This window comes from Phaeoacremonium minimum (assembly GCF_000392275.1).
Source record: "Phaeoacremonium minimum UCRPA7 unplaced genomic scaffold PA7_03_scaffold_47, whole genome shotgun sequence".
NCBI lineage: Eukaryota > Fungi > Ascomycota > Sordariomycetes > Togniniales > Togniniaceae > Phaeoacremonium > Phaeoacremonium minimum.
This window is the reverse complement of record NW_006920954.1, coordinates 427,453-450,593: the sequence shown is the minus strand read 5'-3', so window position 1 is coordinate 450,593 and position 23,141 is coordinate 427,453. Positions and strand designations below refer to the sequence as shown.

The 23,141-nt window shown below is 52.2% G+C and overlaps 12 protein-coding genes across 12 annotated transcripts; 7 read left to right on the top strand and 5 right to left on the bottom strand.

Annotated features, from left to right (window-relative positions):
- Positions 1-14: 14 nt before the first annotated feature.
- On the bottom strand, positions 15-949 carry UCRPA7_1033 (putative methyltransferase type 11 protein; the record flags this gene model as incomplete). The annotated part of the gene is made up of 4 exons (XM_007913621.1): positions 15-187; positions 236-667; positions 724-757; positions 941-949. The coding sequence occupies 4 exons, from the start codon at positions 947-949 to the stop codon at positions 15-17; spliced, it is 648 nt and encodes a 215-aa protein (XP_007911812.1).
- A 730-nt stretch (positions 950-1,679) lies between these two features.
- UCRPA7_1032 (putative abc1 family protein) lies at positions 1,680-2,879 on the bottom strand (the record flags this gene model as incomplete). Its single annotated transcript, XM_007913620.1, has 1 exon — positions 1,680-2,879. One exon carries the CDS (start codon positions 2,877-2,879, stop codon positions 1,680-1,682), a length of 1,200 nt encoding a protein of 399 aa, XP_007911811.1.
- A 1,469-nt stretch (positions 2,880-4,348) lies between these two features.
- Positions 4,349-5,084, top strand: UCRPA7_1031 (hypothetical protein; the record flags this gene model as incomplete). Its single annotated transcript, XM_007913619.1, has 2 exons — positions 4,349-4,663; positions 4,722-5,084. 2 exons carry the CDS (start codon positions 4,349-4,351, stop codon positions 5,082-5,084), a joined length of 678 nt encoding a protein of 225 aa, XP_007911810.1.
- Positions 5,085-5,422: 338 nt separating this feature from the next.
- Positions 5,423-6,383, bottom strand: UCRPA7_1030 (putative pex19-domain-containing protein; the record flags this gene model as incomplete). Its single annotated transcript, XM_007913618.1, has 2 exons — positions 5,423-6,189; positions 6,245-6,383. 2 exons carry the CDS (start codon positions 6,381-6,383, stop codon positions 5,423-5,425), a joined length of 906 nt encoding a protein of 301 aa, XP_007911809.1.
- Positions 6,384-7,484: 1,101 nt separating this feature from the next.
- On the top strand, positions 7,485-8,168 carry UCRPA7_1029 (putative sumo-conjugating enzyme ubc9 protein; the record flags this gene model as incomplete). The annotated part of the gene is made up of 4 exons (XM_007913617.1): positions 7,485-7,519; positions 7,591-7,751; positions 7,822-7,845; positions 7,915-8,168. 4 exons carry the CDS (start codon positions 7,485-7,487, stop codon positions 8,166-8,168), a joined length of 474 nt encoding a protein of 157 aa, XP_007911808.1.
- Positions 8,169-8,675: 507 nt separating this feature from the next.
- Positions 8,676-11,507, top strand: UCRPA7_1028 (putative asparagine synthetase protein; the record flags this gene model as incomplete). The annotated part of the gene is made up of 6 exons (XM_007913616.1): positions 8,676-8,684; positions 9,198-9,268; positions 9,383-9,433; positions 9,752-11,254; positions 11,307-11,411; positions 11,465-11,507. The coding sequence occupies 6 exons, from the start codon at positions 8,676-8,678 to the stop codon at positions 11,505-11,507; spliced, it is 1,782 nt and encodes a 593-aa protein (XP_007911807.1).
- An 817-nt stretch (positions 11,508-12,324) lies between these two features.
- On the top strand, positions 12,325-13,651 carry UCRPA7_1027 (putative outer mitochondrial membrane protein porin protein; the record flags this gene model as incomplete). The annotated part of the gene is made up of 5 exons (XM_007913615.1): positions 12,325-12,369; positions 12,492-12,614; positions 12,701-13,390; positions 13,450-13,569; positions 13,622-13,651. The coding sequence occupies 5 exons, from the start codon at positions 12,325-12,327 to the stop codon at positions 13,649-13,651; spliced, it is 1,008 nt and encodes a 335-aa protein (XP_007911806.1).
- Positions 13,652-13,918: 267 nt separating this feature from the next.
- Positions 13,919-14,853, bottom strand: UCRPA7_1026 (hypothetical protein; the record flags this gene model as incomplete). Its single annotated transcript, XM_007913614.1, has 2 exons — positions 13,919-14,582; positions 14,654-14,853. 2 exons carry the CDS (start codon positions 14,851-14,853, stop codon positions 13,919-13,921), a joined length of 864 nt encoding a protein of 287 aa, XP_007911805.1.
- A 395-nt stretch (positions 14,854-15,248) lies between these two features.
- Positions 15,249-16,764, top strand: UCRPA7_1025 (putative methionyl aminopeptidase protein; the record flags this gene model as incomplete). The annotated part of the gene is made up of 4 exons (XM_007913613.1): positions 15,249-15,291; positions 15,346-16,508; positions 16,569-16,655; positions 16,708-16,764. 4 exons carry the CDS (start codon positions 15,249-15,251, stop codon positions 16,762-16,764), a joined length of 1,350 nt encoding a protein of 449 aa, XP_007911804.1.
- A 504-nt stretch (positions 16,765-17,268) lies between these two features.
- UCRPA7_1024 (putative protein msf1 protein) lies at positions 17,269-18,251 on the top strand (the record flags this gene model as incomplete). The annotated part of the gene is made up of 2 exons (XM_007913612.1): positions 17,269-17,271; positions 17,619-18,251. 2 exons carry the CDS (start codon positions 17,269-17,271, stop codon positions 18,249-18,251), a joined length of 636 nt encoding a protein of 211 aa, XP_007911803.1.
- A 1,337-nt stretch (positions 18,252-19,588) lies between these two features.
- Positions 19,589-20,580, top strand: UCRPA7_1023 (putative kinase-related protein; the record flags this gene model as incomplete). The annotated part of the gene is made up of 2 exons (XM_007913611.1): positions 19,589-19,664; positions 19,958-20,580. 2 exons carry the CDS (start codon positions 19,589-19,591, stop codon positions 20,578-20,580), a joined length of 699 nt encoding a protein of 232 aa, XP_007911802.1.
- Positions 20,581-21,625: 1,045 nt separating this feature from the next.
- On the bottom strand, positions 21,626-23,097 carry UCRPA7_1022 (hypothetical protein; the record flags this gene model as incomplete). Its single annotated transcript, XM_007913610.1, has 2 exons — positions 21,626-21,672; positions 21,768-23,097. The coding sequence occupies 2 exons, from the start codon at positions 23,095-23,097 to the stop codon at positions 21,626-21,628; spliced, it is 1,377 nt and encodes a 458-aa protein (XP_007911801.1).
- Positions 23,098-23,141: the final 44 nt, after the last annotated feature.

The window sequence follows — 23,141 nt, the reverse complement described above, 5'->3', positions numbered from 1 at the left end:
GCCCCTTCCTGGCCTCACACACTGCGCTTCACAAGTTTGCCCCAGACACGGGGCATGATCAATGCCCCGTCTTTATCCTCGTCAATCTGCACAAGCTCCCAATCGCCTGCGCGGAGGAAAGCGTCCTTGACAGGCCGATCAAGGCGGCAGCCTGCCAGAGACAGGGACCAGACCGAACTCCAGAGCCCTGGATCAATTAGTTTTTGCCGTTAAGGAGAATCGGAATATGGCTCACATTGAAATATCCGAGTCAATCGATCGGTACTACGATGATGCTCCCAGAAAAGTAGCTCTCCGCCTGGCTTCAGGAGGCTGTACAGCTCGCGAGCGACGGCTGCTGGCTTGTCGACCGAGCACAGAACCTGCATGCACACGACGCAGTCAACGCTGCCGGGCACGATCCCGTGCTTCTTCAGCTCGGTAGCGTCCTCAACGGCGCAGAAAACCGGCGTGTATTTGCCCTCCCAGCCCAGCTCCTTGATACGGTCGGTGAGGACCGCCGCAAAGGAGGTGTTGGGCTCCACGCCGAAAATGTGTTGGACCTTGGCTTTGTCAAATCGTTGTATTTGGTTGCCAATTCCTGCGCCCAAGTCGAGCACTATTCCGTGCGCACTGCCAACGAGGTCGGGCACCGAGGTGGTATCTTCATACTGGATGAAGCCATGTCCTGTCATGCATGAGCATGGCGTTGCAAAGTCGGTTGCGGGGAAAAAGGAGACACACCGTTTGCCTTGAACCACCGAGCGAAAGATCGCTCCTGGACGTCATGACTGTTGAAGAGAGCCCTCAAATTCCCCTGATGAAGGGTGCTCCATAGTTCGCCGAGGAAAACTGTTGCCGGTGGTAAGTATCATATTATCTAGAAAAAAAGGGGGGTGTGGACGGGCGAGTATTCTTACCCCCTAGTGCAGGTGCGACTCTTTCTCCAAGCCTAACGTACTGGTCCCATCTGAGTGAGATGGAGGAAAAGAAGCCAGACTGTTGCTGGGAGGGGGTTCCTCCTGAGGAAGACATCACGAATGTGGGCGATATATAATATAATCTAGAAATTCCCAGGGGAACACCAAATATCTTGATTGACGGGGGGAAATCAGGAGAAAGGAGCGATCAGGGGGGAAGGGCGTCAGGAGGTGGGCAAAGCTGGTTTATATAGGGAATCCCCATTGATAAGCCGCGGCCTCGTCTTAATGTTTGCCCGTACTGCAGGATCCTACTCGTAATCGAGCTAGAAGAGAGGGCAATTGGCTGCGGGTGGTGGGAAAGGCAGACATCTGTGATATATGCCCTCTGTGCCCTCTCTGCCCTCTGCGAGCCCCGATGCTCCCTCTGTGCTTCCCAGTGCTGGGCCGCTCCACCCCGAGGCCCGGGAACCAATGGCACGCGGCCGCCTGGACACCCCTGTCGCGCTACACGCTGCTCCAGCCGCAGCTGCCCAAGCACGTATGTCTCTAGTGTCCTCGACTCGACCTTCGCTCGAGACATGATGAGTGACAGACACTTCCAAGGTTTGGGGGGGAAGGATGACCTACCTACCCTTTCCGGGCCCCGTCACCGGAGTTAGTAAGAGTCTTGTCTGAGAGACGACCCTATATATCCGACCACATTACACATATTTGCCTGGCTTCTGAATTTATGCAAGTCTATTTTGCTCCCCTTATGCAAGGTATCTATCTCATCTATCAGTATCCCGTTGTTGCGCCTTGTAGTCCCACCGCCCTCTTTATGCTGAGCCAGAGCTCGAATGCTTTTAATTTGGTCTCAACCCTCAAGAATCCCACCCAAGCCGCCAGGAGCCTCAGAGTATTTGGCGGCCAATACAGTGATCCCAGCTTCCGGATTTCCTCAACCTGCTCGTTGAACACGGTTCGCATGCAGTATCTCGCGAGAATGAGGAAGCTTCGCACCGGACCCGACCGAGTGTGCAGACTCTCGTCCAAGCTCCGAGTGAGATCATTGGTCTTGAGAATCAGGAGAATGATTCTTGGAACTTGGCCCAGCATTTGGATTAAGTTCTCAAGGAGACCCTCCTGCAAGGCGTCGCTGATGTTTTCCTTCTCATCTGCAGACCTCGGCTCCAAGATCGACGAACTGACCACACTGAAGTCACGGCCCGTGATGGCCGATGCAAATAGCGGGAATTGCTCATCATTGACCCCAGCGACCTCCTTTGTGTATTTCTTCATGCGCTCCATGTCTCCGTCGATGACGGCAAGCCACATTTTGGCATATGATCGGCGCAGATCCTGAGGGATGTCACGATACAGACCGTGATCGTACAGAATAACATCGAAATTGGCCCCGCGTCGCTTCGGATTCTTTCGAATTGCGATATTACCGCCGTGAGGGTCGCAGTGAAGTGGCGCCCCCTCGCCAAAAATCATCTCGTTGAAGATTTTCGCCAATGCAGCCGACACCTCATCGCGGTCGATGCCATTGGAGTCCAGATACTCCAAATCGTCGAGGCGGTGCCCAGACTCATTGGCCATGACCAAAATACGCTTCTTCGCCCAAATAACATTCGGGATGACCAGCGGCAGCTTTGGAATCTTTTCAAAGTGCGCCTTCGTTCGCATTGCATTCTCTGCCTCTATCTCAAAATTGAGTTCTTGGGGTAACGAGAGCTCCATTTCAGATGATAGCCATTCAAGATCGTACTCCGGGAAGAATCTCTTCAGCGTCTTGAAGGTGAATTTTGTCAAGGCCAAGTCTAATGGGGCCCAGAGTGCCAACCCGGGATGCTGAACTTTGACTGCCACTCTCTGCCCTGTTTCCTTGACAGTGGCCAGGTGAACCTGGGCGAGAGACGCAGCTCCAATTGGCTCCGGCGAGAATTCGGAAAAGTAGTCGGACAGCTCCTCTCCAGTATCCTTCTTGAACATCTCTTCAATAGACTCGATAGACGATACTGGACATCGGTCTTGTAACGGTATGAAGGTCGTAGTCCACTCCAAGGGCAGAAGATAATTCATCGCACTCTGTTCCCAAGGTGAGCATTTGCAGTTAAAGAAGGTATGGGTCAAGCTTACCAAGTGCTGGCCCAGTTTGATGAAAATGCCTCCATTCTTTTCTAACACCCTCAGTGTCCTCACAGCGCATCTCTTGTGACAATCTTTCAACAGCTTTGTCCTTTCCTCCTCATCCTCGATCTTGTCGCGCTGATTCAATGTTGTCCGGTAACTGCTCGTCCATTAGCCAAAGCCAATAACCCGATTGAAACCAGATATCCGTACTCATTAATACATATTCCCAACGCAGATGCCACTCTTCCTGCCCTCTCTGCCGATTCGTAGCTCTGCTTGATGTCGTCGGTGAAAGCTAGTATGCTAGCTCCGGCAGCACCACCTGTCGCAGCAAGAAGCACCAGTCGTCGGCGGGATGGCCCAGCACTCTGCTTAGCTGAAGAGGAGAATCGAGATGTCGCATATCGTCTAGCAGCATCGGGTCGCGATGCGACTCTCCTCACGACATGGTTTCGGCACTGTGCGCATGTCCAAGGCGAGGAGGACGCCACACGACGGAGTATTGTGGACGAGATGGTCGGGGCTTGCATCATGGCAAGGAGGTATTCGACAAGTCGTACATTCACCGATTGGTCATGGCACACCTCTCCGAAGCTGCATTCTCTGTCAACAGTTCTGAAATTCGATGTTGTAAGCCTACGGCGAGGTTTCGGTGTAAAGCTACCAGCTTGACGTCTTCGAAAATAATATTTTTTGGCCTCTCTAGGCACTGTCGGCTCTCCCCGGCCGCCCGTGGCCCGATCGTCTCGGGTGACTTCGGGGTGCCGACCGGGGTATTCTAGCAGGTGTTGAGCCGCTAAAGCTCAACGGCTTCCTCCCTATTCTTCACACTTCTACAGTTGTTCCTCACTGATGAGAATAAGGTAGGTAAGTATATAGTATTCATAAGTGGACTTTTGTATCTACTAGAACAAGAAGTTATGCATAGGATCTATATATGGTCACTGAGTCCAAGGCGCTGTGCTTTTCGAAAATTACAGACAAATGTCTTAAATGCATTGAGAACTTTAGAGGTAAAGCCTCACCTGTGAGATGGGTTTCAGACGTAGCCTGTATGGCGGAAGAGCGCCAGCTGGTGGCGGTTAAGAACAGCTGACAGGTCAACGAGTGGCCGGCAATTCGAATCGTGACATCGCAGAAAACGCGCTAGCAAAGTGGGCGCAAACCCATTAAAAATACGCGTCTCGCAAAGGCGAGGCCTACAGAGCAACCCACTACCACCACCAGGCTAACACCATCGCACCATGACATAACAAACCCATGTTATCGCCGTCACTATCTTGCCGTCCTATTTTCATCTACCTTCTATCCTCGAGATGTTCGCTATAATGCCTCTCCCCGTCTTTACCGGCGACAGCTCGTCCTTGTATCGCCCTGCGGTTCCATCTCCCTTGTCCTCGTCACCTATCCAGGCGTCATCCCCTCCGCTGGGCCTCCGCGATCCCAACATACAGCCGCGCCGCGAGATCCAGTCTTCACCGATACCAGCACCTAAGTTCAAGTTTGCTTCAAGACCGGCGAGACCAAATCCGGTAGTCCAGAAGCGAGAGGCAGCACAGGAGAGCAGACGGAAGCTTTTCTTAAACAATGTCAGGCAGAGGGCTGACGACAAACGGTGGGAGCGCAGAGGTGGCGAGAATGAGGTACGATAAAGCGTGATCATGCCTATTTCAAGCAGATTTTTACTGACATATTATACAGCTACTTAAGCTGGAATGGTTCTCGATGGACAGGGATCTAAGATTGGCAAAGAGTGCCGACTTGGAAGGTGTCGTTTCTGAAGCCGAGATTGAGGATGCGACACAACTTCAAGAACAGCCCCGGCAGGAGGCGCCGGTTGAGGTGGACGACATGATGGTGGACGTTTTGGAGCACGAGGAGGAAGCCGAGCTTGATGCGCTCATCTCTTCGATGCCCAGTCAGCCGTCCTCTAGCGACATGATCATTAGACCTGACTCACCGCACTGGTCGGATGATGAGGATTATGATGCGTTATTTATGGACTTTCTTTCGCAGGAGGATAACCAGGGCATTGTTTCTTCGGGCCAGATGGACATGTCTTGAGGCAGGAAGTGGCCTGGCTCTTGTCTTTGTAAAATGTTGGGGTAATTTGGCGTTATCGGCTTTCTGGAGTTATGGCTACCTACCAGATTCGGCGTTTTTCGTGGGCTAACAAAGCTCTACGGTATATCATTTCCGTGTATAAACAAGACAGGCCAATCGGGCCCAGATATAGCTTTCAAAACAGTATATCAACCCAATCATTGGGGGTTACAAGATTCTGCATCTGGTGCGCTGAGCGCTTCTTGTGCAGAGGGCATATCCCCTACCAAGTCTGGCGGCGGAGACCCTGCAGCTTGCATCTTTGTAGGATTGAAGTCAGTTTTTGTACTCCGAAAGAATCAGAGAGAATGCCTCACCTTCTGCATTCGATCCACGATATATTCTCGATCCGCCGCATTTGAGTCAGAGTATGTTGGCTCCTCAAATTTGGCCACAATCTCCTTGACCAGGCCTTGTTGTTCTTCGTACCTCTTTAGATCATCGCTCGATGTAGTGGCCTTATTCTTCTCAAACCAATCCGGGAATTTGTCATTCAGCTCCTTCATCGGCTCGTATAAGATCTCCTTGTTTGTTAGTTGCTCCATCATGCCCAGCAGCATTTTAGAGAACTCCTCCTCAGACCCCTCCCCATCCAGACCTCCGGCCTGCATCTGCTTCATGAGCTCTGCCATGAAGTCATCGGACCCCTCTGCGGCGGCTGCCGCCGTGGCTTGGTCACCAGAGTTTTGCATTCGTTCCATCGTCTTCCTAATTGTCTCTTGAAATGATGCCTCAGATGTGGCAGCGCCCGCAGATTGGGTGGCAGATGGTCCGGCCGGAGCCGTTGGTGTCTCTGCTCCTGAATCCGCAGCAGCACCAAGCTCCTTGAAGATGCTTTCGAATTGTGCCTGCATTTCTGGCGAGTTTTCAATCTCACCCATCAACTCGGCCATACCAGCTTGAAGCTGCTTCGCAAATTCATCGTCACCTAGCACATCGTCCGCTGCTGCGTCAGAAGTTGTCGCAGCAGGAGGTGGAGCGGTGGCAGCGATAGGCCTTCCTGGCCCGGATGCTAACTCTGGCTTCTTGGGCTCTATGTTCACAGTGGCGAACTCATCGAGCATATCTACTCACAGGTTATCATGTTGTTCCGAGGAATCAGCGTTCTTCGGAATGCGTACCATCTAGATCGTCCAAGTCATCCTCATCTGGATCTGGGACTTCTTCGACATCTTCTAGAGGCTTCTCTTCCTCGACCTTTGCCACCTCATTCACCTTCTTTTCGCCCGCTGCACCGATATCGCCGGGTTTCGACTCCATACTACGTTGCCTCTTATTTCAGGCTTAAGCATACGGCAGTAGACGTCACGATGAGAGGGAGATGTAGAGGACCAAGCAGAAACCCCACGCCTGCAGGTGTCCGAAAAGGTGGGTGAGAGCTAATGCAGGCAGGCCAGCAAGACCTCGCGGGATGAAGCTCTCGTGATCTGGGCAATGTAGAGCCAAGTACAGCGGGCGGCAGGATACCTGGCGCCTTGAAGATACGCTGAAGAAAAGAAAAGCAGGTAGAATTAGAACTTTGGCCAATGTAAGCATGTGAAGAGAAAAGAAGCGGGTTCAGCCTTGTAATTTGGAAGCTCTGCAGGACCCGCGTTGTCAGAGCGGAGGTGCAGCTGATTTGCAGTACCTAGGTAGTTGTGGCTAGCCTGTCCTGTCTAAGTGGAATGCCGAGGAACTGAACCGTGGGTTGCTTTGGGTCCCTCTTGGTGTTGAAGCACTATAATACAGAATGTCTACACCTATCCTTCTACAACATAGAAAGGAAAATCTTTGTACAAAGTCATGATCTAGATGAGCTGCCCTAAGAATCTTTCATAGAAATACTATCGCGAGCGAAAGATCGTGGCAGCTTCCCTTTATCAATAACTTTCTACCCGAGAATCTCTCATGGAAAGCCCAATTAGCAAGGACAGCCCTGAGGCCTGGGAAGGGTGTTGCCCCGCATCGAAGAGGCTGGAGGGTGCGGCCCGTGGGGCGTCTCCTTTTGTCCGCCTTCCTGATCTGGACTCCCGCATTTTCTGCCAGTTTCCTTTGAGATCGCATCGCAAATCAACCTTCATAATCATCCCACTCGCAACCCCCTTCACTACACGATTTCCATCCTCGCACTCCACGAAACCCCCAACTTCTCCTCTTTTCGGCATCTCACCGGAGATTAGGCCATCCTATCATCTAGAGAAAGTCGGGTTGGCTTGCTTAGATCTGGATTCTCCCCACAATATCCCACTTCTCTGGCTATCCCCAAGGTTCAGCCTCGTTTCCCCATCACACTACATCAACAGCCTACGACGGCCTGCACCTGCCGTCTTTAGGCCAACTAGGATTTCCATCTGACCGGAGCATAAATCTCTCACATCTAACATGTCTCTCTGTCAAAATCGTCTCCAGGAGGAGAGGTGCGTGTTGGCGCAACTAGCACCCCCGCGCGCTCCGTTTCAGAAAGCTACAGTGACTGACTCATCCTCAGGAAGCAGTGGCGTAAGGACCATCCATTTGGCTTTTATGCGAAGCCTCAGAGGAATGCCCAAGGAGTGCTTGACTTGAAGGTCTGGGAGTGCGGTATTCCAGGAAAGGAGAAGACGATCTGGGAAAACGGCCAGTTCAAGCTCGTCATGACTTTCCCTGATGGTAAGCAAGGCGTGCATAGCGCTCGACGAAAAAGGCGCAAAGTTTGCTGATCAGTTTGTTCATCGTGCAGAGTACCCCACGAAGCCGCCGAAGTGTAAGTCCAGACATGCATTTGTTTCATACATCTTTCGTCTTAAGAGGCTATCTGCTAATATTTCTTCAGGCAAGTTTGTCCCCCCACTATTCCACCCCAATGTCTATCCTTCTGGGACCGTCTGTCTTTCAATCTTGAACGAGGAGGAAGCATGGAAGCCCGCCATTACGATTAAGCAAATCCTCCTTGGTATCCAGGATCTGTTGAATGACCCCAATCCTGAGTCACCCGCTCAGGCTGAGGCCTACAACCTGTTTAAGAAGGACCGAGCCGAGTACGAGAGGCGCATTAGACGCATTGTGCGTGAGCATCCGGCGCCTTAGAGAACAGAACGCAGCTATAAGCAATTTGCCTCATCAGGTTACGAGGTCTAAGGAGTTTAGGGATACCACAGATGGCTACTTGCTTTCACGGAGTTTAGATGAGACATCATTGCTACATGGACTTTACGAATTCCAGGACACGCATGACGATGGAATGGCTGACCTATGAGAACTCGATTCGTATCTCAAGCAGGAAGTTTTGCGTCATCGCAAAGTTCCTTTTCTTCTGAGCCGATAGATAATGAATATCCGGTTCTAGAGTCCGGTTACCCTCACATCAAATGCAGGTCGCAGTGTGTGAACCAGTCTCCTGAAAAGGCCGCCGCCACGTTCCTGACATGGACGAGGTTCTTGGCGGCAAAGTACTCGCCATCCCGCGTGACGTGCGCCTCCAAGCATGCAACCCCCAGACCTGGCCAGCGCTGAGGACCTTGCACCATGTCAAAGGCCGCTGGCGTGCATGCTTGCGGCTTACTTCGGCCCTCTCTCCACGCGCATCCCACATGCATGGTCAAGGTGAGCTGTCGTTGGATGACGCAGCATGGCCAGGTGTCGCCAGACCGTCCAAAAGCGCTCTTATACGCTTCCTTCGCATCATTTCTGATGCAGATATGGCTTCTCACGTGGCAAGATTAGGAATGTCTCTCTCCAAGGTGCAGTGCTTGTGCTGTGACTCTTATCAGTCAATTTACATAATATGGAGACCCAGAGACGGGCCCTGGGGCCAATTGGCCGTCAACCGGTATCGGCCGGTGGCCACCTACAAGCTACCCTTAGCTCTATCAAAATTTCCGTACCTTAGACTATCTCTGGCTCGTTCCGTGTATCAGGGAGAGCCGAATTTGGCTGACACAAGAATTTCCACTAGGCGCTTGGTATCTTTTTCTCGAGTGACTTTCTTCGAGACCTGACATCTACTTCCTCCCACACCCATCCCTCAACAACCCCCGTGCACAACACTTCACCTCGGGGAATCAGCGTGAGTATATAAGCTTTGTCTTGCACTGACTGGCCACAGGACCTATCTAGCATACAGGATATCTCCTCAGGTCCCAATTGCAAGCTGCCTTCATCATGTGTGGCATCTTCGCCTGTCACTGGTAAGTGGTGATAATTTTCATTGCGCTTTTGAGTCATTCGATGGAGGGGCAATTCTGCCCCGCCATGAAGCTTCAACATCCCATGCATGCACCTGACCACTAACACTTGAGAAGTCATCCGGACGTCCAAAAGTTCAAGCCGACTGCCCTTCGTCTATCAAAGGCGTAAGTATCCCGATCTGGCGCTGTAGAGCAGCTCAATTGACGTTGTTGTTTGCAGAGTCCGGCATAGAGGACCTGATTGGAGTGAGTTCTGAGTCACACAAAGTAACCCGGATCAGTGTCGCTAACCTATGCGCTCTTCACAGGCGGCAGTGTCATTTCTAACAACACGAGTATGGATATTCAGAAGGAGGCCCCTCATTTGCTTCTGGACAAACCTCGCTGACCATGTGTTACAGTACTTTGCCATGAACGGCTCAGTATCGTCGGCGTTGGTGGGTCGCGTTCTGATATAATCGGGACGACTTCGTTCGCTTACAGGAAAGCAGAGAGCGGAGCTCAACCACTCACCAATGCCGATGAGAGCATCATCCTCGCCGTCAATGGCGAGATTTACAACCACCGTTTGATTCGAAAGAACCTCAAGACGCCGTATCACTTCAAGACGACGTCCGATTGCGAGGTCATCATTCCTCTGGTGAGTCACACCCATCTTGTTACACTTGTGCCCCTTGATGCCCCGAGATTGACGGCCATGCAGTATATGCAATATGGCCTCGATGCCCCGAAGTACCTCGATGGTATGTTCTCATTCGTGCTCTACGACAAGAACCTCGACCGCACCATTGCCGCTCGCGACCCTATCGGTATCACAACCTTTTACCAGGGCTGGTCCTCGAAAGAGAACAACGCGGTGTACTTTGGCTCAGAGCTCAAGTGCTTGTTCCCCGTTTGCGACAAGGTCGAATCGTTCCCTCCTGGCCATGTCTATGACAGCAAGACCGGCGAGAGGACAAGATATTTCCAGCCGTCATGGTGGGATGGCTCAAAAGTGCCGCAGACCCCTGTGGACTTGAAGCTGCTGCGAGAGACACTGGAAAAGTCCGTCAGGAAACGACTGATGGCCGAAGTTCCCTACGGCGTCCTCCTCTCTGGAGGTCTTGACTCAAGCTTGGTAGCATCTATTGCGCAGCGAGAGACCCTGCGGCTCAAGAAGGCTGCTCTGGCAGCGGCCAACGGTGAGACCGCCTCGGCCCCTGAGGACCTTGACAAGGGTGAGGGCCTGGTTGGTATCGACGACGACAACACGCTGTCCACCGTGACCTACCTCCCACAACTCAACTCTTTCTCAATTGGGCTTCCAGGCTCCCCTGACAACAAGGCTGCGCTTGAGGTCGCCAAGTTCCTCGGCACGAAGCACCATGTTATGACCTTCACGATCGAGGATGGTCTTAACGCCCTGTCCGATGTCATCTACCACCTCGAGACCTACGACGTCACAACTATTCGCGCCTCGACGCCGATGTACCTCCTGTCCAGAAAGATCAAGGCTATGGGTATCAAGATGGTGCTCAGCGGTGAGGGCTCTGACGAAATCTTCGGCGGATACCTCTACTTCGGCCACGCACCCAACAAGGATGCCTTCCACGAGGAGTGCGTCCGAAGAGTCAAGAACCTACATCTTGCCGACTGTCTGCGTGCCAACAAGTCCACCTCCGCGTGGGGTCTGGAGGCTCGCGTTCCTTTCTTGGACAAGCAGTTCCTCGAGGTTGCTATGAACATCGACCCGGCGGACAAGATGATCGACAAGGACCACATGGAGAAGTACATCCTCCGCAAGGCCTTCGATACCACCGATGAGCCGGAGACCGAGGCGTATCTGCCGGACAACATCCTCTGGCGCCAGAAGGAGCAGTTCTCCGATGGTGTTGGCTACGGGTGGATTGACGCCCTCAAGGACAACGCCGAGCTTCACGTCACAGACGAGATGATGAAGAACCCCAAGCCCGAATGGGGAGATGATATCCCGGATACCAAAGAGGCGTAAGTCAAGACTCAGCACGACAAACCCGGAGTTTGCTAATCATATTTCAAGTTACTGGTACCGCTGCATGTTCGACGAGCACTTCCCTCCTCACTGCGCCTCAACAGTCATGAGATGGGTGCCGAAGTGGGTTCAGCAGTCGGATCCCAGTGGACGGTGAGTTTGCTCCATTGCCTTGAAACAAAGTGTCGGACTAATCCAAACGCTAGGGCTATTGCTTCTCACGTTGCGAAGTATGAGGAGACTCAGTAGGTAAGGGAGCTATTATCTTCAGACGGTACTTTTTAGGTAGTCTCAAGGCGCAAAACGGATATCAAGACTGATCGTATTGCAATGGAAAAGTTACCCATTTTAGACTGTTTGAATCTGCATGTGCAACTATGATACTGACTGGCTCATTTCAGGATGCGAAAATATCCATCCTTCACTTGGCTTTGTTGCATTTGCTCTAGGCCTGTTCACTATGTGTGAGAACTGAAACAACACTGCCTCACACTTGTACTTAACGCAATAGTCGTGACTTTATCCATTTGTCTTCGTGCCTTCCTAATATGACGAGATGATGCCTTTCGTCTTATTTTGATACACTTGATAAGCAAATAAACAGATAAATCAACAGCATGAGGAACCACCTTGGCTTCAAGGCGATGTGACACAAGGGATAGCATCAATTAGCGAGATGCAGCACCATTGAAAAGGCCACTCGTACCACGTGGGGATAGATGAATGCCGAATGGGGCTAAGAAGCTCGCCCTATGAGGTCAGGTGCAGCTGTAACTGAGGGCCAGCTGCACCTAACAAGGTGCCTCTGTTCTATTAGCTTCGGGGTAGAGGTCCTTGTTGCTGGGCCGGTTTGAGCCGATGGGTCCAATTAATGCGCGCGAGAAAACAAATTTCCCGGGTGTGCAATAGCAACCACCTAACCTGACCTGACCTAACCTTTTCCTTTTGACCTCTCTTCCCCAACAACCCAAACCCCCATCCAAAAGGCATCTCCACGTTTGCGCAGAGCTTCACTCATCCCTCACATCTCCCGTTGATACCCAATTGATCCTCTCAATCCCTCACCATGTCTGTCCCAGCTTTCTCAGATATCGCCAAGTCGGCCAACGACGTAAGCGCTTCCATCCTGTCCTGTCCTACCTAGCTACCGATCCACGGAGCTCAAGGGAGACGGCCAGTTTCTCTCACTCTCCCTTCAACAATGTTGCGCATAGCTCACAAAGGGTTTTCTAGTTGCTGAACAAGGACTTCTACCACCTGTCCGCCGGCACCATCGAGGTCAAGAGCAACACCCCCAACAATGTTGCCTTCAAGGTGACCGGCAAGAGCAGCCACGAGAAGGCTACTAGCGGAGCGGTACGTCATGCCACGGATGGGACTTCGCATGCGAAACCATCGTCGCGAGATGGAATAGAGGGGCTAATGGCGATGCGATCAAACAGCTGGAGGGCAAATACACGGACAAAGAACTCGGTACCAAGAAGAAACGCCCCAAACCCCAGAAACAAAAGCCGCCGCTACAGTTTAGTGTCTCCAGGATTGGGGGGCCACGTAGTGGTCTGCCCATGGAGTTCAGCGCGGCTTTCACATCCGGCTTCGCTCAATTGCTAATGTTCTACAAACGAACAGGCCTGACCCTCACGCAAACGTGGAACACCGCCAATGCCCTCGAGTCCAAGCTGGAGCTGGCTGACAGCCTGGCCAAGGGCCTCAAGGCTGAGGGTATCTTCTCCTTCCTGCCCGCCACCCAGGCCAAGGGCGCCAAGTTCAACTTGCACTTCAAGCAGAGCAACTTCCACGGCCGTGCCTTCTTCGATCTCCTGAAGGGCCCCACCGCCAACGTCGACGCCGTCGTCGCCCACGAGGGCTTCGTCGCCGGTGGCTCTGCCGGCTACGACGTCCAGAAGGCCGCCATCAGCAGCTACTCCGCTGCCGTCGGCTACTCCGCCCCCGTCTACAGCGCTGCCATCACCGCTACCGACAACCTCAGCGTCTTCGCCGCCAGCTACTACCACAAGGTTAACAGCCAGGTTGAGGCTGGTGCCAAGGCCACCTGGAACTCCAAGTCCGGAAACGCTGTTGGCCTCGAGGTTGCCAGCAAGTACCGCCTGGACCCCATGTCCTTCGTCAAGGTTTGTTTCGGGCTTGCGCATCTTCAGGACTAAAAACATTTTGCTGATGTCTGCTACAGGGCAAGATCAACGACCGTGGTGTTGCTGCCGTCGCCTACAACGTCCTCCTCCGCCCTGGTGCCACCCTTGGCATTGGTGCCTCCTTCGACACCCAGAAGCTCGACCAGGCCACCCACAAGGTATGCTGAATCTTGTTGATTTTGAGGTGACATGGAACTTACCATCACATAGGTCGGTGTCAGCTTCACCTTCGAGGGTTAAAGGGATAACTTGGATTGAAACCCGTTTTGAAGCATTTCGGCGTAATCTTGACGGGTCGCAAATCTGTGTACTTTTCTTATCCTAGAGGATATGCATTCGGTGGACGCCTCTCTTGGAGTGTAGACTAGACAACTTTCCTTGGTAGTTGACGCTCGCAGCTTTCACAATACCATGCGTACATATCCCTGCACTACTCAGTATTTGAACTGTGGATTTCACATCTATGCTCATGGTGATATACACTAATACAGACAGAAGTGCCATGTCTTATGCGGCAGTTTTCTTATCTTTTCTGTCTTTGCTCTTCTTCGACCCCCAACCTCCCAAAAGCAAGATTGGGAACCCAATTGCCAGTCCCAGCACTCCAATTATCACAAAAAAGCTCCCGGCCATGGTAGGTTCAGGACCGATCTCGACCCCCTGGCCAGCCATCCGCTGCGCGCGCCTCTGATCGATGCGCTGCCCCGTCTTCTCGTGCGACTGCTTGTCAAAGTGCGGCACGTCATCCCGATGCCCAAAGGGATCCTGCCCCGGGCCCATCCCGCCATGCTGCGACCCGGCCGCCGCGCCCTCCGCGCCGCCCGTGCTCTCCTCGTGCGCCGCCCTGCGCTTCGCTGACTGCGCGCCCCACCCGCCGCTGCGGAAGAAGCTCGGCGGCGGGCCCTGGAAGGTGCCCCGACGCTTGCTGAGGCCCGAGGGCGGTCGGCCGCCGACGGGCCCGGTGCTGTGGTAGGAGGCGCCGGCCCGCGGGCGGTGGCCGTGGTGGTGCTGCTCCGTGTGGCGTCGCAGCACGTCGCGGTCGTACTTGGCGCGCTTCTCGTGGTGGCTCAGGACCGAGTATGCCTCGCTGATGCGCATGAAGCGCCGCGAGGCATGCGGGTCGTGACGGTTGTGGTCTGGGTGGTGGGTTTTCGAGAGCGAGTAGAAGGACCTGGAGCACTGGTTGATTAGCTACCTGATGGGACTCTCGACCTTGTAGTTGATGGCTGCTATAGAACATACTTCTTAATCTCCGCTGGCGAGGCGTCAGGGTGGACATTCAGCGTTTCGTAATGATTCCTGTCATCAATGTCATCTCGGAGCGGCCGAGAGCTGTGGAAGGATGCTCGCGTGCAGCTGTTGCTGAAGCCGCCGCCGCCGCCAGCATTGGCACGGGGTCGGGGCCGCAGGGCTGCACGGATCGGAGCGTAGCGGAGTGGCATGCCTCATCCCGAACCATGGATTGAGCGGAGCCGAGAGGACATGAGGAAAAGGCCAGTGTAGGAGAGGCAATTGGATGCTTAAGAGGCAAGCTGTTAGGCGAGCTCAGTAGTGACGAAATCAATGTGCAAGCACACATATCAGCGAAACCGGGCGAGCTCACTAAGTCAAAGGACTGTGGCTTGCCCCTACTGAAAGTGGCTAGTGTGCGGATTGCGGCACAGACTTGCCCCTCCATTAGGCCTGCAAGCCTTCCTAATTTACGCCCTGCGGTTTTGCAAAAGTTGAAGGTTTTGGTGGGGCACATGGGCTAGCATTTATATGTTCGAGGCATTTCGAACTGGGTGATTTTCTCTTGACTGCACCTACCTTTGCTCTAGCAATCAGGCAAGTCAACATGGCGGCTCAAGTTCCCACCGAGGAGCTCAAGAAGCTCAACGGTATGCTATACGTCTCAGCTCTTACTTCTACTTGGTAGCTAACAATCTCTTCAGTGAACGGTAGTGCGCCTGCCAACGGCAAGGCCACCGCTAAGACCGGACCCAGCGGCGATACAGCAGAACAGGACAGTGAAGGGTCAGACGATGAGGCCGATGAAAACGCAAACAATGCAGGCGCAGCGGCCAGCTCCACTGGCGCTGCCAAGAAAAAGAAGAAGAAGAACAAGAAGAAGAAGAAGAAGGCTCCCACCACCCAGTCTGATCCTCCGAGAGTTCTGATGTCCCAGCTCTTCCCCAACAACAGTTACCCCAAGGGCGAAGAGGTTGAATATCTCAACGAGAATTCTTACCGCACTACGAACGAGGAGAAGCGCCATCTGGACCGGATCAACGACGATTTCCTCACGGATTACCGCCATGCGGCTGAGACTCATCGACAAGTTCGCCAGTGGGCTCAAAAGAACATTAAGCCCGGCCAGACATTAACCGAAATTGCCAACAACATTGAGGACAGTGTCCGGGCGCTTCTCGGTCACTCAGGCCTTGAAGAAGGCGACGCAATCGTTGCTGGCATGGGCTTCCCAACTGGCTTGAACCTCAACGACTGCGCAGCACATTACAGCCCGAATGCGGGCAATAAGATGGTTCTTGGGCAGGACGATGTCATGAAAGTTGACATTGGCGTTCACGTTAACGGACGTATTGTTGATAGTGCCTTTACCGTCGCTTTCAGCCCTCAGTATGACAACCTCCTGGAGGCTGTCAGAGAGGCGACCAACACTGGTGTCCGTGAGGCTGGAATTGACGCACGCCTCGGAGAGATCGGTGCCTCCATTCAGGAGACCATGGAGTCCTACGAGGTTGAGATCAACGGGCAGACTTATCCTGTCAAGGCCATTCGCAACTTGAATGGACATACCATTCACCATTATAGTATCCACGGTGACAAGAGCGTCCCGATTGTCAAGTCTAATGACCAGACAAAGATGGAGGAGGGTGATGTGTTCGCTATTGAGACCTTCGGCAGCACCGGAAACGGTTATGTCAGAGAGTCGGGCGAAGTGTCGCACTACGCGAAAATGAAGGATGCCCCCAAGGTTGACTTGAGGCTGTCCTCGGCGAAGTCCCTGCTGAATGTGATTAACAAGAACTTTGGCACACTTCCGTTCTGCAGACGATACTTGGACCGTATCGGATGCGAGAAATATCTACTGGGTGTAAGTCGATCACAACCAGTCATATCCTCTGATCGAATTTCGAGCTAAAATCACATATAGTTGAACAACCTAGTGCAAAGCGGTATTGTTCAAGATTATCCGCCATTATTCGATAAGAAGGGCTCTTACACAGCCCAGTTCGAACACGTGAGTCGCAAGATGGCCCCTTAAGAAACTACGCTTGACTAACCCCTTACAGACTATCATTCTGAGACCAACCGTAAAGGAAGTTATCAGCAGAGGTGATGATTATTGATAGGATCTCGAATCACATCGCTCGAGTTGCAAGTCAGTATGGTGATAGTACTGGACATAAGTTAGCTGCGAATTGAATCATTTCCATTTTCGTGAATAATCTTGACTATCCTTATCAGATGACGAGGTGAGGGTATTATGTGTTCCAATGGATAGCAATTGTGAGAGCTCAATACATCAGATATCACGTTATGACGACAGCGGCGCTGCTCTGTCATCGGTGCTGGGGAGTCGGCGCCAGTGGAGACCGGAGGCGACAATGACCGGAAGTTGATCAATGACGGAAGACTGGACCGGAGGGGGAATGTGGATCGAGAATCAAGGAAGCCGAAAGAGACCCGAACGTCACTGGGCTGTGCCCCATAAATCGGTCGGCCGGAAAACGCTGCGTTCGTAGAAGGAGCTGGACCTCTGTAAGCCAGCCTTTGGTGGTGCTAATTGGCTGCTCACCCAGTCTCCCTCATTCCGAGGTTTTTCGATCCCCATGAGCCTTACCACATCGGGAATGGTAAGCGAGGTTTTAGCCGCAAGATTCCGTTATCGCCACAAAGCCAGAGTGCCCTCGATTTCCCGATAAGATTTCGCGCCTTCAATTAAGGAAACACAGAAAATTTAATACCGCGCCTCCGCCCTTCTCTTTTCCTCATCGGCATCGCCAAACACTTTCATTAATCCACAATTATTGAATCTGATAGACGCGAAGGCCGTTCTATCAACTGAAAAAGTGCACTGGTTTCTTTATCATAGACCATACACCGCGAATTTAGACAAACGACACACATTCGTCGTCAGCTCCGAGAGCGTCTCAGCATCCCTCGGTAATCCCCAACCGTCAATACCGAGCTTCAAGTTCAGTCACTGCAAACAATCAACCGCGAAGCGGAGTATTACACAGGCACCATGCCTTCTGTCTTCTCGAGCAACCACACCTTCAACTACTCCTGGGACGAGGTATCGACCGCCAACTGGCGGAAGTACTGCCCATGGAACGACAAGTCTACACATGTCACCGGCGTCGACACGCTGTCGCGAGATGTCGATCCCGCGACCGGCATCCTGCGTACGGAGCGTCTCATCACCTGCAAGCAAAGTGCCCCGGAATGGATCAAGGCATTGATAGGGGCTGGTGATGAGTCACACGTCTACGAGTGCTCCTACGTCGATCCCGCCAACAAGACCGTGACCATGGTTTCATGGAACCTCACTTGGTCAAACGTTCTCAACGTCCAAGAGACCGTCACGTACAAGCCTCTCAATGAGCACCAGACCCAGTTTGGTCAAAGTGCCCAGATCACTGCCCTGTGCGGTGGCTGGCAGAGGATAAAGAACAAGATCGAGGAGTTTTCGGTCTGTCGCTTCAAGGAGAACGCGATCAAGGGCAAGGAGGGTTTCGAGGCCGTGCTTGAAATGAGCCGGAGAGTCTTCGCCGAGGAGAAGCTGCGAGAAAAGCTACAGATCCAGTCGTCCGCCTTGGCTATTGCCCAATAGGCGTGTCGCGTGATCAACAACAAATCCATTCCGACACCTACGCTGCAACATCGCAGCCAAGATTTTCTTCCAGCGTTATCCCCCGCAAACAGCAGCATAGCCGGTTCATTTCAAAAAGTGTTTTTAAAGGAACGGAACAATCGGCATCGGCGTACCAAGGCATTGCATCCTGAGTTTGATGTGTTTAGACATTTGGCAGGAGTTCCGGTACATCCGTTACTATCTCAGAGCTCTCCCGAGAGTTGGGCCCTAGACAATTGCCATGATCATGAAGGTCATGACCAATAGAGCATAGACATTTGCAGCGTTTAATCGAGATTTAGAGAATACACTCAAAACTCTACAAATAAGACATGATCCTTTCCCCTTCCTATATATGTGACATGTATTAAACAGAAGCCGAGCGATCCTGAAGCTATGACTGATTTGAGCCAGTCAAATTTTCTCGGCGATTCTTAGGAGTAGCCATTGATATGTCATGAGCATATGGCCTATATCCAGTATCGGCCAATTTGTGTAGGCTCTTCGCCTCATAATGTTCGAGCATCTCTCGGGTGTCTTTGTCAAATCTTCGCACAATCGACTCAGTCCTGAAGAGGTTCCTGATGTAATCCACAACTTCGTCATATCTCCTGAAGAAGTACAACTCCTCGGCGGCATGCAAGACTTCCTGCGCCTCAGGTTTGGTCACTCCCCGGAAGTTCGGAAGGTTGACATTCTTCCAGATCTATGACAGAATCAGTCTGCGGCACGTGCACAACTTGTCTAGCGATATTTACCTCGCCGTTTTCTATTTTGACGTGATACGAGCTCTTGACATCCTGGAAAGCCGCTTCGGACTGCCCTGTGCGGCCTCCGTTTTGTTGGCTCTCGATTTTGCTTTGCTCAGAAGGCTCTGCTCCCGCATCTTCAGAGTCGGAGAGGGAGATGCCAAATAGCCCTGCATCCAGGTCGTCGTCCATGATGAACCCTCCCTACGGAAAGCCCTTCTACATCCTCAAGCCTAGAACAGTCTGGAAGAAGTAATATTCCGGGGTGGAATGCGAGCTATGCTCCCCGTCCTATATCAAGGCGCAAGAGACTTTCGGGGTTTGGTTGCAGAAAATTGACATCAACGTGCGTCACAGGAAAGCCGCTCTTAGTGTCAGTCAGGTAGGCCCGCACAATGTGGGGCTGGGGTAACTACTGAATCTGGGGTCCAGTTCTGACCTGATACTTTCAACTTACATATTCCTGTTGTATTCTTTGATAAATACGGCGACTTTGACCGATAGTAAGGAGGTGTGACCGGATTTTCCAATCAGAGCATTTCGGAATCAACGCAAGAGGGTGCGATCATGGACGATCAGATCACACGCCTTGTCGACAAGGTGTGGGACAAGTTCCTGCGAACACCTCCAGAGCGGCGGCTCAGTAAGTATTCCTCAATGTATAAATTTCTATATGGGGTCTATTCCGAGGAAACGGCGTGTCTATGAAAACGGAAGCGTTCCTCCATGTCATCGTTCAATAGGGTTGTTTTCACCTTTCTCGGAACTTGACGCTTGTTCAAAGTTCCCGCTTTGGGTTTCACCTCCTTCATATGCTCGAATCCCTCTTAGAATGTTTACTAACAGAAACAAGTGATTGCGATAGGGGGCATCCCAGGTTCAGGTAAATTAACATATACTATCCGAATACATGTATTTGCTTAATAACTCTCCCAGGCAAGACTACACTCTCACAACTGCTCACAAGCAAACTCAACGCACGGCACATGACGCTTGATCCGTCATCACCAGAGTACACATCCACGGCCGTGGCAGCCTTCGTGCCAATGGACGGCTATCACCTCACACGGGACCAGCTGTCCGCCATGCCGGATCCCATCACCGCCCACGCCCGCCGCGGCGCCGAGTTTACCTTTGACGGAGCCTCGTTCCTGAGATTAGTGCAGGCGCTGCGGGAACCCCTGGCCCCTTCATCAGAGACAGTGTACGCACCGTCGTTCGACCACGCCGTCAAGGACCCAAAAGACAACGACATACCGATTGCGCCGTCACACCGCATCGTCGTCTTCGAGGGCAACTACGTCGTGCTGGATCAGGCTCCCTGGAGCGATGCCGCGGCGCTCATGGACGAGCGGTGGTTCGTCGAGGTCGACTTTGCGGTGGCGCGGAAGAGGCTCGTCAGACGGCATGTTGCGGCTGGGATCTCGCCCGACGAGGCTGATGCTGACAAGCGGGCGACGGAGAACGATCTGGTAAATGGGGCGGAGATCGTAGACAAGAGATTACCGCTGGACGAGATTATTGTGTCGAGGGAGGACGAAGCATGGGTGCATGAGTGATATTCCTGATCCAGGAGATGCATATTTCTTTGTCACTTTGAGCGTTACAGATCCTCGAATTACTTGACGCGCCATGATTGGGGAGAAGTCGAGTCTATTATCAAATTCCTGCCTTGCCGCTATCACGAGATGCATGATAGTGGTGAATTAGCACTCGTCTCATAATTCTTCTTCTATCTCCTATTCCATCCTTCCTCATGATTTCTCTTGCCTGACAAAGTAGGCATCATGCCCTTATGACCTAGCAAAATGTCGCCAGAATTCATCGAACTCTAGCGATGTCGCAGAGACCAAGCAAAGCGGAATGCGATGCGGCGCCGAAAAATGTCGTGTGCTTAAAGAGCTTCAATATTCCCTCCACAACACTACTCCAACATGACGAGTGCTGAGAATCTCCGAATTAAGCAACTTCCTTCGCAGTAGCAAGCTCCATAACTTGACGGAGCGCGCATAAAGAAAGAGAAAGGAGATAATGTATTCAGCAAATAACCCGTTCCTGGACTAAGAGAGGCGCATCTGCCGAAAAGCTGACTCAATGTCTCCGATAGAAGAGACTGAGGTCGGAGATATAACTTTGGGCTCTTCTTTACATTCCAATTTTGGATTGATCGTCAACTTATGCTTCGCGTTCTGGGCCGCATCTGTATTGTCTCTTGAAGTCTCAGTCATGTTGGTCGCGTCGTCACTCTTTAGCACCAGTCCTTCCAGATATGCGGTGTTCCCGAGGAAAGGCCCGTTAAAATTGAGTCCAATGAGATCTCTTGCTGCTCCTGTACACTTAGGCGTACCACTACCAGACATAGGACGAGGCATATCCGAGCTGCCATCCAAGCTGGGAATCAAAGGTCTATCACGGATCGTTTGGTCAGCATGGCCGGGTTGAAGCAGGGAAGACGAGGAAATGTCATCCTGACCTCTGAGAGGGCCAGTGAACCTGCCAGGGTTGGCAACAGGAGTGGTGGTGGTATCAGCCCAGCGAGATCTACTAAGACCTGTCTGCTTATCTGACTTCTCCTTTTCTTGGGAATCTTTGGCCGTTGAAGGGTTAGAAGAACCCATCAACCATGCTGCATTGGCAGCCGCCTTCTTGATCTGCTCGCTGAGATTGTTTCCATCAGGACGAGGTTGTGGAGTTTCATGTGCCTTTGGTACAAATGTAGCTGCAGAACCAGACAAAGTGCTCTTACCAAGAGCGGTAGAGACTGTCGTCTTTGGAGAGGGAGGAACGAAATGCATATCAGACTCGGACGGTGGCTGTGCCGAATCTCGCATATCCAGCAGTTGCTCCGGCGAGTATGACCGGCGTCGAGCCTTTGGCTTCATAGCAAGATCACAGTACGCCTGCACGACATCCTTCTTTCCTTCTTTGTCAAGTTGGTTGTAGTACCCGCTGGTCTGAGATACAAAAGTCTCGACTACGGTACGGAAAACCTCGTCTAGATCGACAGCACTGTCGAGTCCCTTCGTCTTTGCAAGATCTTTCACGTTGTCCCGCAAACGAAGCAGATACTCGCGAAGAGTATTCTCTTCATCACCGTCAGACTGATCGACAACTGGGGGTTCTAGAAATTGGTTTGTCTCAGACATGTCGACTTCTTTCGGTGGAGAGGCTGGCGTGAGCTCTTGAGCTTCTTTGACCTGGCCTGTCATAGCCTGCTCACTCTTCGATAAAGGATTATATTCATGTTGGTTGGTCTGTGTTATATTGACATCTTCGATGTTTTCCTTGGCAATCGCGAGTTGAGGTTTGCTCTGATTGCTAATCTGAATAGCAGACTTGGACATCTCAGGCACAGCCGGCTTCCCTGCATCTGTCTGTGCTTTCCGCTCGCTGTACACAATGGCCTGGTTTTTCTGCCAGGCTGCTTGTAAATGCGCATCACGGCTCTGAGGTTTTGTGGGAACATTAACGACCGCCGCAACAGCGGGTTTAGGTTTCTGCATGGCCGGTGAATTAGTGGCCTTCGACTTATCTACGGGAGATGGAACGGCATGCGGTTTATCTGGTTCGGGATGTGTGATCTGTGGTGAAGTGTTTATTGCTTCAATGACTTCGCTAGGAGTAGGCAAATCTTGCTCCTCCTTAGGACCCGTGAGTAGCTGTGAACTGTCTTTCTTGTTGCGATCGTCCAAAAATGCCTTGTACTTCTCGGCAAACTTGGCCATTGCACCGGAAGATTCGAATTCGAGGCAATGAGCAGTGGACACTCCTAGCTCGACCTCGAAACAAGCGATGAGACACTTCTCCATATGAAGATAGTCAGTCCACTGAGCCAATGAATATTTTTTGTCATCCATTGCGTCGCTCTGAACGAGGATCGTGATGGAAGCTGTGACGGGATCAGGCTCGTTGCAGATATAAGCCCGTCCTCTGTATAGGGTATTGTGGTCTTTCGAGGTGGTCTTGATATCATCCTGAACAACAACCGAACTTGCATCCGGCTCAGTCATCCGAATCTTGGGTCTGACGGGTAGAGCCGCTTGTGCGGGAATCTGAGCGGCGGTGGTAATAGGCATTGGAGGAGGTCGTTGCTGGGTAATTAAAGCAGGAGTCGTCGCTG